At 38.0% G+C, this 18,384-nt stretch overlaps 1 protein-coding gene across 1 annotated transcript in view; it reads left to right on the forward strand.

The window, feature by feature from the left end:
- LOC150084658 (uncharacterized) overlaps window positions 1–18,384 on the forward strand; it is a 350,037-nt gene that overhangs the window by 37,704 nt on the left and 293,949 nt on the right. Inside the window, exon 3 of the mRNA XM_090375393.1 lies at window positions 4,183–4,253. Within this exon, the coding sequence (XP_090231519.1) occupies window positions 4,183–4,253 (71 nt within the window). The remainder of the gene's footprint in view (window positions 1–4,182; window positions 4,254–18,384) is intronic.

Raw genomic sequence — 18,384 nt, forward strand, 5'->3', positions numbered from 1 at the left:
GGGATTCGAACCCGCGACCTTTGGGTTGCCAGGCAGGCACTTTACCCACCCGGCTAGCCGGTCGGCTTGTGAACATTACATGCAGTGTGTGAATAAACCAAGGTTAGTTTACTTATACATCAGATCATTATTTTTTCTAGCATCACTCTCAATTTTCCAATTGCCACACTTAATGTGTATTAGGCTATACCATTATGCTCGTAAAGTTATAAGTTAATTATAATAGCTAATAAAATTGTCTATTTGTTTAACGAAGTTATCTATATATTTGTGGTAAATAGGCATACAAAATTTTGCAATGCCTATTTACCACTAATAAACACTAGAATTTCCCTGTCACACATAAGTACAAAGTTACGAGATATATTTATTCAAATCACTGATACGAGGGTCCTATGTATATTAAGTAATAGCTTACAAATGCTCTAATTAAATCAAAAATTAATGAATGTGATTAGGACTATAAACCTATTTATAGAATATGATTTAATATGCTAATTAATTAATAAAACAAAATATTTTTGTTTTGGCAAAATATTTTTCAAAAACCTATCTGTTCCGAGGTGTTCAAAATGCTTTGACTAGTATGTGGAGAGATTCAGAGTAATCTACCTAACCATACTAATACTAAAAAGAAGCATATGCTCTTTTCTATTGCAATAACTGGCAGGAGACTAAACCTATTCTTGGGTGAATATTGCCAACATGCAGTGCTGCTTGCTGTGTACTATGTGTACTGATTATATCTGCTTCTTTCATTATCATTTCAACCCTACTGTTTGTAGACTTACGAGCACCATCAAAATTCACCCTGCAAGAAGTTCAAAAGACAGCCTTCTTTCTGTAAAGTCATGGTGATAGTGTTTTGGGACAAAGATTGGGTCTTGCTTGTGGACTTCTTGGAGCCTGCCACAACAATCAACTCAGATCGACATGCGGAAATGTTGAAAAAGTTGAAAGCCTGTATCCGTAGAGTTTGACTTGACAAAAACCTTAATGAGCTTCTCTATGACCCTACACCAGTCTGCACGATGGAAGCCATTGCAAAACTGGGGTGCACTGTTTCTTCCTCATCCCTGTCATAGCCTGTATCTTGCCCCTTCCAACTCTTACCTCTTTGGCCCTCTGAAGGATGCACTCCATGAAACCCATTTTGCAGACTACGATCAGCTCATCAAGCCCTCTGGAGCAAGAGTAAGGACTTATATAGAATTGAGATACAGCATCTGACTCAGAGGGGGGGGGGAAGTGTATAGAAAGTGATGGTGACTTGGTGGAAAAGGAATAGTGTGTTTATTAATGAACAAGGATTAATTGATGTAAAAGGCATAGTTGTAAGAATTAAATTTTCTGAGGGAAAAAAATAGGAAGCATTACTTTCATACCACTCCTTGTAGTTTTGCCTGAGCATTGCTGAAAATATAATTCACTGAATTTTCCTATGTGCTCTTGTTTTTAACCTGTTATTCCCCCTCTTCAGCACTTGACGAGTCATACCTTTTGCAGTGGGTTACTGCTGCTGCTGCCCCAGAAAGGCAGGTTTACATTCTATAGACAAATACACAGATGAGCTAAAACATTATGACCTGCAAGTTGTTATGCAAATCGAAGCAACTGCAGGTGAACTACGGCGCATGCACGGGTCGGGACACAGTATAAAAAACACCTGATATTGAGCTCCGTTAATCAGCGTTACTCTTTTTCTTCAGATGGGAAAGGCAGCAGACTTAAGCGAGTTTGACAAAGGCCAAATTGTAATGGCCAGACGACTGGGTCAACACATATCCGAAATGCCACGGCTGCTTACTATCAGCCGTGGTTAGTACCTACCAAAAGTGGTCCGAGGAAGGGAAACCCACGAACCATCTGCGAGGTGTTGGATGACCACGGCTTATCGATGCTTGAGGTGAGCGAAGGTTCTCCCAGTGTCGTGCTTTGGGCGGTGTTCTGCTGGGATACCCTGGGTCCAGTCAATCATGTGCTGGGCACTTGTCTGGGTAGACGTCATGTCTACCACCTACCTAAACATCATTGCTGACCAGATACACCCTTTCATGGCAATGGTCTTCCCCTCTGGCGGTGCTGTCTTTCAGCAGGATAATGTGCCATGCCACACCGCCCGGATTGTTCGAGACTGGTTTGCAGAACGTGAGAAGATTTCCAGGTATTGCCCTGGCCTTCAAATTCCCCAGACATCAATCCCATCAAGCATCTATGGTTTGTTTTGAAACAGCAACTCCGATCTGCAGTGTCTCAACCACGGACCTTAGAGGAGTTAAAGGATTAACTGTTTAAATGTTGGTATCAGATACCGCAAGACACATTTAGAAATCTTGTAGCGTCCATTCCTCAACGAGTACGAGCTGTTTTGGCTGCACGTGGAGGACCAACATAATATTAGGTAGGTGGTCATAATGTTTTGCCTCACCGGTGTATACCAAATATACATACGCTGAACATAACACTATTTTTCACAGCTCCATAAAATATAAATTGCATGCATAAAACTCACTATATATCAAAAACCACAATCTGTTTACTTTTTTTACGTGCACTATTTACACTCATACAAGATGGACATTATTTATACACTGTATACACAGTTGTAAACTATATATATATATAATTAATATTAACAGGTTGTAGTGATTACTACAGAATGTCTAAAAAAAAAACGAAAAAAATAATAATAATATCTTAGAATGGATTATGGATCCAGGACACTTCTAGTAATAGCAGAAATGCCCAACAACCATAATGAAATATATAAGCAAATAGATTAGATAAATGTATGGGTGCTGACCTGACAAGTGTGACAAAAATGAAAAATTTAAAAAGCCTGAAAAATAAAGGCACATCACATAACTGATTAATATAATTAAATTAAAAGAAAATATGTAAATGGTACTTAATGCTGTATGTCCCAAGATTAACTATGTCATCAAGGGCCGGCAGCCAAAATCAAAGGATGCATAGCAAGGTCTCCGTTTCTGTTATGATGTATACATGGCAGACAGAAAAAGTGAGCAGGCATATACATCATAGCCGACCAGACAGAAAAGAAATAAAAACAAAACCAATATAATACTAAAATAAATATAAAAAAAAAAGTAAAATGCAAAATTACACTAAAATTAAAACCAATTGATACTAGTTAAAGAAAAAATGAAAGACAGCAAACAGTCCTATGTGAATTTTTACAAAAAAAAGTGTTATTTCGGGACGAAAGAAAATAGTCTGGAAATAAAAACTTACTGACGAACCAAAGGAAGCGAAAGCAACAAGGCTGTAACAGAGACAAAAGAAGTTAGCTGAAAGCTCCCAGTGAATTTTTAAAAACTGAAGTAACTCCGAGTGGAGGGGAGAAAAATATCTCGTGAACGATTAGGCTGACCGAAAGCAATATTCAAGATGCTATTTTTCTGCTGTTACTCCTTTTTTCTTCTAAAGAAAAGTTTAGAGTCTTTTCAGCACTACTTTGTTAGTCTAGATTCATTTGTTTAATTGCCAACTTCTCCGTCATGCGGGTATGGTTCACTCTGACTAATTTACACCTTCCCCCCACCCCACACGGGGTTACTTCAGTGGTTATAAATTCGTTGGGAACTTTCAGCTAACTTCTTTGGTCTCCGTTACAGTCTTGTTGCTTTTGCTTCCTTTGGTTCGTCAGCAAGTTGTCATTTCCAGACTATTTTCTTTTGTCCTGATATTATCCCTTTTTGTTAAAATTCATGTAGGACTGTTTGCTATCTTTCATTTTTGCTTTAACTGGTATCAACTGGTTTTAATTTTAGCGTAATTTTGCATTTTACTGTTTTTTATTTATTTTTGTATTATATTGGTTTTGTGTTTTTATTCCTTTCTGTCGGGTTTACTATGATGTATATGTCTGCTTTTTCTGTCTGCCCTGTATACATCATAACATAACATCATAACTTTTTATACAGCAAACTCTCATGTGGGACTAATTTGGATACATTATGGTTGCATGTCATATATGACCCTTTCTTAGTATCATTTTAAATAAATTCACACTGAAGCAAATTGTTATTGTGGAGTTAATGATTGTACTTCATAATAAGTTGGCGATTGGTGATCTTAATAAATTGTAACCTGAATATGTGTTCAAAGTTATTACTGTAAATTTTCTACTCCTTATGATAAAGAGTTCATTTACTTTAGAGTGGAAAAGCAAATGCTGCCCAGATTTTTCATGATACTGCAGGATGGAAATGTCTAGAAACAAGTATGAAGTAAGTACCATTAATATTTACTTCAACTTCAGTTGCAAGATGAATTTTTGTTGACAGAAAATTATCTGTTATTAAAAATATTTAAGCATCTTAATTATTTGATGATAAATATATAAAGAAAGCTTCAATTATTTATACAATTAATTCATAACCTTTGCTCTAATGAAAATGTATATCAAATACCAATTTTGGTATACAGTGATTAGTTCTTTATCAAATTGAGTTCCTTTTCAAAATTTGGTGTAATATACCATTTGTTTTGCAGTATGTCTTTTACTTAATCAGGACACTTATTTTGAGTTGAAGTCATCGTAACATCTGTTTGGGGGAAAATTGTGTACTCGTAAATCATTAATTTAGTTGATATTTACGGTGAATTACATATCAGTTGTTTTTGTTGTTGTTTGGTTTTTTAGGAGCATTAGCAACTAAGGCCATATTGCTCCGCTACATATCAGAGACAATTGCCTTAACATGGACTCCCATACTGACTGATGTTCTTGGGGCTTCTTCAACCTGCTTCATGATATTTCCATAGGCAAAATATGTGAAGTACAAAGTACCTTTTTTATGATTCATCAAAACATTCCATGAAGTTGTGAGGCTGTCCACGAATACACAAATCATGATTCATGGAATTGGTTGTTTGATTGAGGTATTACCTACAATTTAAAGGGGTGCCTCCGTAGCCAGGTGGGCAGGAGCAGCAGTGCATAGCACACGCTTCTTGATTAGACCAGGGTTCGAGCCTGTGATCACCAAATACGGAGGATGCGGAAAGGTCAGGGAATGACCACTGCATATCCCCGGAGCAGTATGGCCTTAGTTGCTAATGCTCCTAAAAACCAAATAAACAAACAAACAAACAAACAAACAATTTAAAGGTATTTAACTGTAGGTAATACCGTAATGAAGAAAAAGTCGGGAAGCCTTTTATTTCATTGGAAACTTAAAGGTTTGCATAAAGGACCTTTGACATCAGTGGGACTTCGAAAACTAATAAAGAATTTTGAAGCGACCAGGGAGTTAAGTGTAATTCCAGGAAGGGGATGTCTATGTATCAGAACGGAGGTAGTGGATGAAGTGGCGGTTGCAATGGCCTCCAGGTCAGAATGTGAAACACTACCAGTCAGTAGTGCCAGAGGTGTGTCAAGGGGCTCGAACCTTCCTTGGTCTACTGTATGTAAAGTGCTTCGAATAATATTACACTGGTTACCACACAAGATTCATGTAGTGCAAAAACTAAAGTCTTGTGATCAGCAACAATGAATAGACTTTGCTCTACGATTTCTTGCTCGTATGGAACTCGAGGATACATGGGCTCGAATGATCTTCTTGTCTGATGAGGCACATTTCACTCTTCATTGGGCTGTAAATGCACAAAACTGCTGAATATGGGGAACTTCTCATCCATCTGCTGCTCATAAAAGACCACTACAAAGTCCATACATTACAGTATGGTGTAGATTCACAGCAGACTGTTTATAATCGGACAATTTTTCTTTGAGGAATCTACACGTCATGGCCCCGTAAGGTGTACTGTAACTAGTGCACAGTACTGCACTCTTCTAAGAGATCACATTATTCCCACTCTGGAAGAAAGGCAATGCTTGGAGACCATAGTGTTCAGGCAAGATGGTGCCCCTCCCCACGTTGGTCGACAAGTGAAGGAACTGCTCTGTTCAACATTCGGAAATGATCACATCATTTCTAGAGACTTTCCGCAGCTGTGGCCAGCCTGATCAGCAGATCTCAATCCTGTGATTTCTAGCTATGGGGGATACCTGAAAGATAGAGTTTACCGTGGCGGCATATAGACGCTTGTCGATTTGAAAGCAAGCATTAAACGGCATGTAGCCAACATCCCCAATGAGATGAAAATGTGAAACTGTTTCACACGCAGTCCTAAGTTTTCAGAATGTCATCTCAAGTGAAGGAAAACACATAGTGAATCACTCAAGTGAAGGAAAACAATATCTGTAGATTTCTAAGTTCCGATTTTAAAATCTAATCCTAAGTTAAATATTCCATCTCATTTTTACAGTGCCAATTTCTCCCCCTGGTGGCAGAAATTTGAACTATTTTTTTTACTTCTACAAATCGCTTCCCCATACCCTAAATGACATACCCACCAATTTTCCCAGCGCTATCTCTAACCATTTTGACACTAGGGTCTCCCGAATAGTGTAACTTATTTTAAAATCACTTGGTATATATATATATATATATATATATATATATATAACGTACTTTGCATAAATTGCATACAGTAATTTTCTAGTAGAAGTTTGGTATATGTAATATTAATTTTAACATAATAGTAATTTGATTTATTCTTTTTTCTTTCTGTTCTTAAAAAACAGCTCATGTATGGTTTGAGGATTGTTTCTGGTAGAGTTCCTGAAATGTTTGTTTGTTTGTTATTTGGTTTTTAGGAGCATTAGCAACTAAAGGCCATAATTTTTTTTATCTCATGTGCAGGAAAAATTACAAAAGTATATAAAATTACAAAAGGAGAGAGAGGAGGTACACAGTAAACCTCCAGTCAGCTATCCATTTCCCAGGCTGAAGCCTATTCTTGGTTTTAGACTAATTGGGTTCTTATATCATAGTCTTTAGAATTCAACTTATAACACAATATAATAAATTTTAACTCAACTCAAAATATAAAAATTTATAATACTTTAGCATCTTGAAAGAAAGATCTAATATAAAATTGCTTCCATGATCTTAAGGTCAAGAGTTACCGCCCCTACCGCTATGAGGCGTGGCTCTACTATCTAGCTGTAGATGCCCTCTTCTTTTAAAAACCGCGGCCACATAATTATTGAAATAGGAAAATAACCGTTTATCTGTGAATAGGATCCACAAGGTTCCCCCTTCCAAGATTTCCCATAGAAACCTCCAATTCATGTCTCAAATCAGTATACCCTGCACAATCTAACATGGGCGCCTCCGTAGCCAGGTGGGAAGGAGCAGCAGTGCGTAGCACATGCTTCTTGATTAGACCGGGGTTCGAGCCCGTCACCACCAAATACGGAAGATGCGGAAAGGTCAGGGAATGACCACCGCATATTCCCAGAGCAATATGGCCTTAGTTGCTGATGCCCCTAAAAACCAAACAACAACAACAATCTAACATCATATGCGTAGATGTTTCCAATTCACCACAAGTGCAAACCCACCATTCCTCACCCCCAACTGACAAAGTCTCAAGACAAGTCCGTGTCCCGTCAAAAGAAATGCCACATGCATCCCAAATTGTAGCCAGGGTTTCCTTTTGCTATCAATTATATCCACTCTTGGTATAAACTCATAAGTTTCCCTTCTTTTATCTGTTTCATTCCACTGCACTTGCCATTTCTCTTTTATTTCATTCAATATCCTTTTCTTTTCATATTTCACATCCATAGCAGTGTAATCTCGATTTATATCTGGGCAAGATATTATATCCATATTAGTTTTTCTGATATTCCTTTTTGTAAAATATATCATGCCAGACAACAAAACTTCATACCAGACAGGGACCCTTCCTGAGACCACCTGTAAGGCCTCTGTAGAGATGGTTCGACATGCTCTAGTTATAGACAATAACACGAATCTTTGAGTCTGACTTAAATGTTTTTGAACCAGAAGAGTTGACACTCTATGCACCCAAGCTGAAGAGGCATATGTTACAATTGGGATAAATAGGCATTCATATAAAATATTTATAGCTTGGCCTTTTATTCCCCAATCAGCTCTTATCACCCTCCGCAACTTCGCATAGAATGCCCTCACTTTTTCCTTTAAATACTTAACATGTTCAGTGAAAAATAGTTGCTCTTCTAACTTTAAACCCAAATACTTGGTTACCTTTACATATCAAACCGACTCACCCAGAAGCCTCACTGTAGTGGCATGGTTCATACTAAGTTTACCTTTTAATAGCATTTGCACTGTTGTTTTCTCTTGATATTTGCAGTCCATACTTCAGAGTCCAATCCTGGAGTGTATTTAAAGCAATTTCAGCCAACGTTTCTATTTGAGATCTTGCATTCCCTTTTACTATTAAGACAAGGTCATCAGCATATGCAATTTTATCAACACCAACCGATTCCAAATTTAAATATTCATCAAACACAATGTTTCATGCAAAGGGACCAACCACCGAGTCTTGTGGACAACCTCTATATACATTCTTCTTAAACTCAGTATATTTTGTTCTTACTACAACTTCATGATTCACAAAGTAATTCCTAAAAACAGAATATAACTTATTGGAACACTCTGTCTTGCCTATCCTATTCATAATGCCCTACCACCAGAGACGGTCGAAAGCACCTTTAAAATTGACAAATATATCAAGGACATATCGCTCATCACTGTCTCCCACCATCTGAACCAGTCTATATGCTGCATCTTCAGTAGAGCAACCTTTTATAAACCCATACTGATTTTTAGATGCTAGACATTTATTTTCATATCTAATCATTATACAGTTCATACATAACTGTTCATATGTTTTTGCCAGAACAGAAAGGAGAGCAATGGGACGGTATGTCCCGGTTTCATTTAGCATTCTATCCGTGCTTTTAATCAATAATATTATTTGTGCAATTTTCCATACTGGTAGGAAAGCCCCCTTTATCTAAACATTTATTATATAATTTTACATACAATTCAGGAAACATCCTGAATGTTCTCTTAAACACCTCTACCTCTATTTTGTCCAGACCCGGCGATTTGCCATCCTTTGCATGGTCTACTGCGTTACTAACCTCCAAAATCGGAAAAGGCTCATCCTCTTCATTCGAATTATATCTATCATTTTCTGAGTTCATTTGTCTTTGCAGTATACTTTCCTGATCATCATTATCCCGGGAAGAGTTCCCCTAAGATCCCATTCACAGAATCTTTCCAAGTCAGTGTTTCATTATCATCACTTCCTATTGTATAAGATATTTTTCCTAAGTGCTTTTTATTATTTAAAATTTTAAATACTGAATTCCAAGGGTCCCTTGATCCTTGCTCTCCCACATACTCCCTCCATTTAATTACCTTGCTTTTGCAGACAGCACAAACAAAGTCACGCCTTAAACTTCTATATTGTTCTCTCACAGTCTCACATAAATCCGAATCACCAAATCTTCTTAATCTTTGAAACTGATGCCTCTTCTTAAACATTTCTTTTCTTTTCCAACCTAATTCTTCAGTCCACCAAAACACAGGATAATTAACAGATTTCGTAGTCTTCATACTCTTTTTACCTGATCTCTGTATAAATTCATTTAACTTATTCACAAATTGTTCTGATGTTAAATCATTCCATTCATTTAACGAAACACTATTCCTAAATTCATTGTCAAATCTTGACCACATCGCACTTTTTACTCTAAATATATCAATATCACAATATCCTCTTGTATTATTACAATTTTCTATTGCAAAGGAGATGCCATTATGGTCACTTGTACTACAGTTTTCTTGACCCTTCCAATTTCTAATATTACGTATCACAGAATATGTTGCAAGAGTTATATCTATATATGACTGCCCATGTATTGATGAATAGGTAGGCAGATGTCCAGCCACATTCACTATCTCCAATTGAGAAGCAGCAATGAATTCCTCTAGTAATACTCCTCTTTCATCAGATACATCACTACCCCATAGTGGAGATTTAGAATTAGAATCTGCCACAACCACCAAACTGCACGATCCAACAACCCTGCATAATCTCTCCAAATAATTAACATATATTTCTATATCTTCTGTAGGTGGACAATAAACAATTGCTAAATACACTCTTCCAAAGTTGCCTATAATTTCACAACACAACCAGTTTTCCTGGCATAATGACACAATGTTTGTAACAACCAACTTATCCCTTATTATAATCGCAGTCTTTGGATTACCACCTTCAGATATGATACGATATTTTTGAGGATATCCTCTAATTTCACCATTTACAGAGCATGGCTCCTGCAGCAAGGCAATCGCAACATCCTTTTCCATTACATAATATATCTGAGCAGCAATGGCTTTTGCTCGTTGCGCATTTATCTGTAATATTTTTGTATAACTACCCATAATTAATTCTCTTTTTGTAATTTTCTAATGCCTTATTGTACTGTGGACAGCTCCTATCCACCGCCACATGCACAGCTACAACATCCTTTTTCTTGCAATTAATACAAACTCGTTCCTTATTTTGATCATTACAGTCCTTAAATGTATGACCAGATTTTGCACAGTGGCCACACAACATCTTCCTCTTACAGTACTTGGCAACATGGCCAAAATCAAGGCATTTATAGCATTGCGTTATTGAATATATTTCTTTAAACTTACAGGATGACCATCAAGCAAACAAATGAGTCCTATCACGTAATTAACTCCACATTTCCTCTGTAATCTGCACTATCCAATTATTTTAACTGAGTTTTCTTATTCCTATTTACAGTCAAAATTTCAACACTTTCTTGAAACTTCTTTTCACTGATTTTAAGTTCTCTTTCCACAACTGACTCTTTAGTTCATCCTTATCAACATCTTGTTGCATATCAAAGAGAACTATTCTTCGATATATTTCCTTTGGAGAGAGAGGAGGCAGACAACATCAGCAAGTTTTACCTTTCGAGCATTGTTGCCAGAATTAACTCTCCAGCTGATAAGCAAGCCGCTGTGGAGATTTAGACGGAGTTTTTTCCAACATATCACAAAATTCTTTGCAGCTGCAGAAATGGCACTGTCGACTTCACCACATACATTACTGTTTTGGAAACCGGTGTGATTCTTGAACCTATTAAACCACTCATTGCTTGTCACGAACTTGGCTTGGGGTTCGCTGTATTTATCCTTAATATCTTCATAAATACTTATTGCTTTTGCTTGATTGACCATTGGACTTAGGGACACTTTCTTCTGAATCTGATTTTCCATCCATATTATTAATAGCTTTTCCATCTTTGATATAGCACCCAAATGCTGTTTTTTGATCACTGTTGATCTTAAATGCGTTGATCCTTTAACATGTTCTTTTATATGTGCACTGTCCTTTAAAGTAGTATTCGCTGTTGAAGCAGTGAGACCTAATTCCATGCAATGGATGCCAAACTTTATCCTGCTTCGTACATCTTAATTAATCATGTTCATTTCTAAAAAAAAATTGTTTCGTTTCCCAGCACTGCCAGCATTGCACTTTCTTTTGTTTTCTTTCCCTTCACCATTGTAATAAGTAAATAAGAATGATCAGAAGAGAAGATTTTGAAAATTTATTTATGTTTTTTATATGATTGAAGATTTCAGTGAAAGGGAACTCATATCACCATAATACCGTAACGTAAAAACCTACAGAATTCCAGTTATGGGTAAGGCACCTCTGTAGCCAGGTGGGCAGGAGCAGCAGTGCATGTCACACGCTTCTTGATAAGACTGGGGTTCGAGCCCATGACCACCAAATACTGAGGATGCGGAAAGGTCAGGGAATGACTACCGCATATCCCCGGAGCAATATGGCCTTAGTTGCTAATGCTCCTAAAAACCAAATAACGACGACAACAGTTATAGGTATTATCTCAAATACAATAAGATTGAGTTTACTTTATAGTAGATTGCACTAACAGAAAAGCCCAATAAATCGGAAAGTGTAAATTGTTTTTATTGTTTTAGGGTAGTGACCTCCAGGAATGTGTTTTAGAAAAATATCACAAAGGCGTTCAAAATTGCGCCTCCGTAGCCAGGTGGGAAGGAGCAGCAGTGCGTACCACACGCTTCTTGATTAGACCGGGGTTCGAGCCCGTCACCACCAAATATAGAGGATGCGGAAAGGTCAGGGAATGACCACCGCATATTCCGGAGCAATATGGCCTTAGTTGCTAATGCTCCTAAAAAAAAAAAAAAAAAAAAACCAAACAACGTTCAAAATTGATTCTTATAACAGAACACATGATAATGATGAAAATGTAGTGCAATTTCCATTATAAAAATGACCTTTTAGAGAGATAAATAGCTTAGTTATATAGCGAAAAATTTCAACTTCCGAGATCTTAGAACGAACTACCAAAAAAAAAACAATTGTTGTTGGGTTCACATTACAATATTTTCACGATACCTCCATTTATTCCTACGGATGCAAAATACATTTCCATGATTTTTTTTAAGTTTGCATCGGTCAGCAAAAACTTATGCAAAGTCGAATTTCTTTAAGTCGAGTATTACGTAAGCTGGGGAGCTTACGTAATACTCGACTTTTATGTAATATTGCGAAAATTACGTAATTTTCCATACACACAGAAATAAGTATATGGAAAAAATAATGGATACACGTAATGTGAAAGTAGTAGTTTCTGTAATGGCTGTATGATATATTTGTGAACATGCAGTGAGGTTTTTTTTTTTTTTTGATTTTTGATTTTTTTCCTTACAGGTAGTACTGTAAAGAAAGCTGATTATTTAAAAATGATATAAAAACTACACAACGAAAATAACCAACCTGTCTGAATTCTAAAGAGATCAAATTGCTGGTATATGTTTAACAGGGACATCATTGAATAAAAACCCCTGATTTTTTTTTTTTTTTTTTTTCCTTTTTATATCCAGAGAAACTATTAAAATTGATGTCTGCATTCAGAAAGTATAGAAAAACAAAATCTGATGGGACAAATTAGGGAAGAAAATCAAAGCTGATTGAAAGAAACTGCTGGACATGAAGAGGGATTGTAGCCCAAAAACATACAACTATTTAGTCCTTGAAGTTGTCAGAGACATTCTCTCAGATATGCCAGACAAGCAGTACTTGCTACCTGGGAGTCTAAAACACTGATGGAACTGATATTCGGTTGACACTCAAGTCAAGTGGCCCAGTTTCGGCAAAGTCCAGACAGTCTGTGACAGCCAAATCCTCTGCATGCACTTCACGATGGTAGGACTGTTAGTAATCCTGGGTATAACCCCCATGCAAAAGCACACTGTGGGTGACGACCCAGGTGTAGCACCCACACCACATGAAGGAATGCCGCTCCTCCCTATTACCAGGCAATACCAGGTGGTAGATGACTCTCATCAACCGGTGCGATACCACTGCTTTGCTTATTGGAGGCTTGAAGTGGTGGAACCCATGTTTAGTCTCTAGAGCTAAGTTCCGGTCAACCTTCCCTATCTCTTCCATCATGCAGTATGATTGACTTTTGAGGTTATGATGAACGTCGTGGCGAGATTCAATATTCCTTACATTTCGAGGGTACAGCTCTAAAATGGTGTTCGCAGGCCGGCCGCTAGTTAGTACACCGGACTGAACCTATTGGTAACTCTCTAGGAGGCTTCCGGATCAGCTAGTGTATAATCTTGCTACCTCTACTCTGCCAGATAGTGACTGGAGGGAGTCCAAGTAGTGTGTAAGGTGGGAGCATTGTCGAGGCCACGTTATGTCAAGGATCTGGGTATATTCTTAGCATGTGTACACCATATCCAAAAATTTCATTACTTCGTATGGCATGTCACCCCCCTTTTTCTTTTTCTGAGGCGCCTCCGTAGCCAGGTGGGAAGGAGCAGCAGTGCGTAGCACACGCTTCTTGATTAGACCGGGATTCGAGCCCGTCACCACCAAATACGGAGCATGCGGAAAGGTCAGGGAATGACCACCGCACCGGAGCAATATAGCCTTAGTTGCTAATGCTCGTAAAAACCAAATAACAACAGCAACCCCCCTTTTTCTTACTATTGAATACAATATGAATTGTCGAACGAAGCTTATCTGTGAAAAGATCTAAACCTCCCAAACACATCCTAGTTCATTTCACAAATATATGTGGTCTCAATTCTAATCTCAACAACATCCATTTCCACTTGCAGTCTGCCAAACCCCATGTACTTTTTCTGACAGAATCTCAATTATCGGTTGATTCAACTACTACTCATCTCAGTTGCCCAAATTATTCGCTGTATGATTCCTTTCGCCTCAAAGGTGGTACTTGTGCATATATCCGTTCCAATATTCCCTGTTAGAGTCTTCGTAATTTGGAATCTCCTCTTTTCTATCTTCTCTGACTTAAAATCTCTCTACCTCATTCTGTCAAATTCATCTGTTGTCTCTACCGTTTTCCCATCTCCACTAAGCATTTGGAGCTCTTCGACTTCCTCTCTTTGCAACTTGACTTTTTCCAGTCCAACTTTCCTAACAGTGAGGTAATTTTCCTTGGTGATTTTAATGTTCACAACTTCAGCTGGCTTCCGTTTTGTAGTCACGCCAACCCAGCTGGTTGAGATGCTGAGGCTTTTGCAATTACTACTGACCTTGCAAAGATTATTCATTTACCTACAAGAATCCTGGACAGTCCTAACCATACAGCCAACATCTTTTTCTCACAAACACCCTTTCTAAGTACACGGTCGAAGTGATTATTAGGCATCTCAGATCACAACTTGGTGATTGTTTCTATCCCAATGAAGCCGTTATCTCATGGCTATTCCCAACCTTGTGTTGTTTGGCAATACAATAAAGCAAAATGGGATGACCTGCAAGATTTCTTTTCTTCATTTCCTTGGTGAGATTACTGTTTCAAAATTTCTGATGTCAACGTTTCCTCAGATCGTGTCAGTGAAATTATTCTTGTAGGGATGGAATCTATGTCACACTCCACTTTAACATCTCGTCCTTTATCTGAACCTTGGTTTTCCAATGAATGTGCTAAGGCTGTTCAAGAGGAATGTTGCATATCGTAATTGGCTTGTTTCCTATTCTTCATTTTCTGTCCACATCAAAGCTCACAACAATTGTAGAGCAGTTATTAATCAGTTCAAACTAGATTTTGAACAGGCTAAATGTAGAAAACTTGCTTCTTGCCCTTATGGTAACCGAGCATTCTGGTCTCTTGCCAAAGCTATTGGCCGCAACTTTTGCCCACCTCTGTCAAAACCTGATGGTTCTGTTTTCACTTCAGCCAAGGATAAAGCTGATGTGCTAGCATCCCATTTTTCTTCCAACTCATGTATTAATGATCTTGGTAAAACACCTCCCACCATTCCCAACATGCTCCATTCAATGCCTCCTGTGGTCTTCTGTCAAAAGGATGTCAGAAGGGATTTGACAAATCTTGATGCTAAGAAAGCTCCACGTCATGATGGTATTTCTCCACTTGTTCTCAAAACCTGTGCTTCTGATTTACTCCTGCTCTTCCGCCTTTTTTCACTTTCTTATTCCAAAGGTGTTTTCCTTCTGCTTGGAAATTTGCTCATATCCAGCCAGTTCCTAAAAAGTACAGCAAATCCTTCCCCCCCCCCCAATTATCGTCCCATTGCAATTACTTTTACTCTTTCTAAATCAATGGAGAAATCAATTAACTGCCAACTCTTAAACTACCTAGAAACCTTCTGTCTGATCAATGATCGCCAGAATGATTCTGTCAGTGCCGATCCACTGGTAATATTCTGGCTTATGTTACCCATTTATGGACGAATTCAATAGAAAAGTTCGGTGAAACAAAATCATCTCATGTTTGGCATAAAGGTCTTCTAAACAAGCTTCCATCTTATGGTTTGCCTACTGTTTTTTGTAATTGGTTTTCCCGTTTTCTCTCTGATCACTGACTGAGGGTGATGGTAGATGGCTCTCTGTCTTCTAACTTCTCCACTAATACTGGTGTCCCCCAAGGTTCAATTTTTTCCCCCACTCTTCTCCCCTTGTATATTAATGACCTTCTTCCATTGACTGGAAATCCTATCCATAGTTTTGTTGATGATTGCACGTTGCATACCACTTTTGATTTTTGAGAAACCTTGCCCTGCTCAATCAGCTTCAACTTCTTGAATATCCGCTACCAATTCCTTTAAATACTGATCTCCAGTGGGGCAAAGACAACTTAGTTGATATCAATCCTTCTAAAACTCAGTCTTGTCTTATATCTTGCAAAAAGTATTCTTCTACTCCTATGCTTATCTTTGGTGACACTCTGATTTCTAGGCAAGATGATATGTCTCTTTTGGGGATTACCCTGACTTTTAATCTCTCTTGGCACAAGCACATTGCAAATATTGCTTCCTCTGCATCTAAAAAAACTTGGTTTTCTCTTTCGTTCTCTGCGTTACTTTTCTTCCAAGCAGCTGTTCTCTCTGTACAAATCGCAGATTCGTCTTAAAATGGAATATTGTTCCCACATCTGGGGCTGTGCCCCCAAAACCTCTCTCAGGCTTCTAGATTTCATTCAGAAGAGGGCAGTGCGGTTAATTAATGATTCATCCCTAACAGAGTCTCTCCACTCGCTGTCTCATAGACGTACTGTTTCTGCTGCATGCCTTTTGTACAGATACTTCCATGGGAAATGTTTTTCTGAATTAGTTTCTATAATTCCCACTCTTCAAAACAGTTCAAGTCCAATGTCAACAAATATCTTCTTTTGTCTTCTCAACCTCCAACCCAAGCACGGTACTAAATACTGTAGGATCTAATACCTTTTTATAAAAAAAAACTACTGCCCTCAAAATAACTGCAGGACCTAATGTAAGTCTTAGCAATTCAGTGAGAACTTCATAAAGATGGAATTTTGGCAGATCCTGTGCATGTGAATTGCTGCCAGGGCAGGAGCAGCAGTGCGTAACAGACGCTTCTTGATTAGATCGGGTTCGAGCCCATGACCGCCAAATACGGAAGGTGCGGAAAGGTCAGGGAATGACCACCGCATATCCTCGGGGCAGTATAGCCTTAGTTGCTAATTCTCCTAAAAACCAAATAACAACAACATATTGAATCTCTTCTTTATTTGTATAATACAAGCTACGGTCCATTCCGGTTATTTGGGACACATCAGGACTAGTGCATTTTGGCCTGATTAAGCGGCTGCCCCAATTATCCGAAGTTTCACATAAATAGCTAAAAATACAATGTACCCCCCCCCTTTACAATTGGTTCACTGTACAATCAAATCACGTTACGATGAACTCAACATAGTAAAGTACGGTTCACTATACGATGTGCAGTAAACGCCGGTCATTGTGATCACATTTGTGAATTGAATTTTAATTCTATTAAACAGGAATTCTAATTAGTGAAAATAGGAGGAATATTATCCACAGGCTATAAAAGTAAAGATATATTAAGCACAAATTTAGCCTTTATTACCTTACCAATTAAAAAATTAAATGATAAGTGAAAATCTGAAGAATATAACTAGTTGGCAGTTCTGTTCACTGACATTTGTGGGTGGGGATTGAAATTTAAAACAGTAAAAAGATAAGCAATCAATAACAAAGAACACACGGCACACACAAATCTATGCGATTCACATTCCTTTAGACGTTACCTACCTCCCCTAAACGGTGCCTCCGTAGCCAGGTGGGAAGGAGCAGCAGTGCGTAGCACACGCTTCTTGATTAGACCGGGGTTCGAGCCTGTCACCACCAAATACGGAGGATGCGGAAGGGTCAGGGAATGGCTACTGCACATTCGTGGAGCAATATGGCCTTAGTTGCTAATGCTCCTAAAAACCAAAAAACAAAACAAAACAAAACCTCCCCTAAATGTTTGTACCAATATTTTTGAGACACCCTGTATATATATAATTTGTATTATGAATTGCGATTTTTAATTCTGGGAGACCTTTTGCACGACTGCTTTTAAAATTGGTATTCAAAACTTTAAATACTTTCTCTCATTTAGGTAACCATGTGCTCATTCTTAGCAATCAATAACAAAGAACACGGCACACACAAATTGCAAGCGATACAATATGCGCAAGTGGAAACGGAGTAACAAGTTACGATTTAAAAATAGGAATAAAGAGAAGATCTGAAAATTAATTTATTTATATGATTGAAGATTTCATGGAAGTGTAAACACATTTCACCATAATAACCCACAGAATTCGAGCTGGCGGTATTATCGCAAATTCAGTATGATCAAGTTTACTGTCCATTTATGATAGATTTCACTAACAGAAAAGCCCAATAAACAGGTGACTGCTAATTGTTTTATGGTTGTGACCTCCAGAATTTCGACAATCGTAGGGTAATCTCCAGTGCTGCAGTCTCCTGTCCCAATTAAACGGCATGCTGTCCCAGTTAAGCAAAGTAAACCCTGGCTATTTTCTCGATTGGTTTCTGTTTTTTAATATTTGCCCCAAATAAATGGCTGCCCCGATTAACCGGTGGCCCAAAT

Source organism: Mastigoproctus giganteus, chromosome 6, assembly GCF_048544385.1.
Source record: "Mastigoproctus giganteus isolate SK-2022 chromosome 6, ASM4854438v1, whole genome shotgun sequence".
Classification (NCBI taxonomy): domain Eukaryota; kingdom Metazoa; phylum Arthropoda; class Arachnida; order Uropygi; family Thelyphonidae; genus Mastigoproctus; species Mastigoproctus giganteus.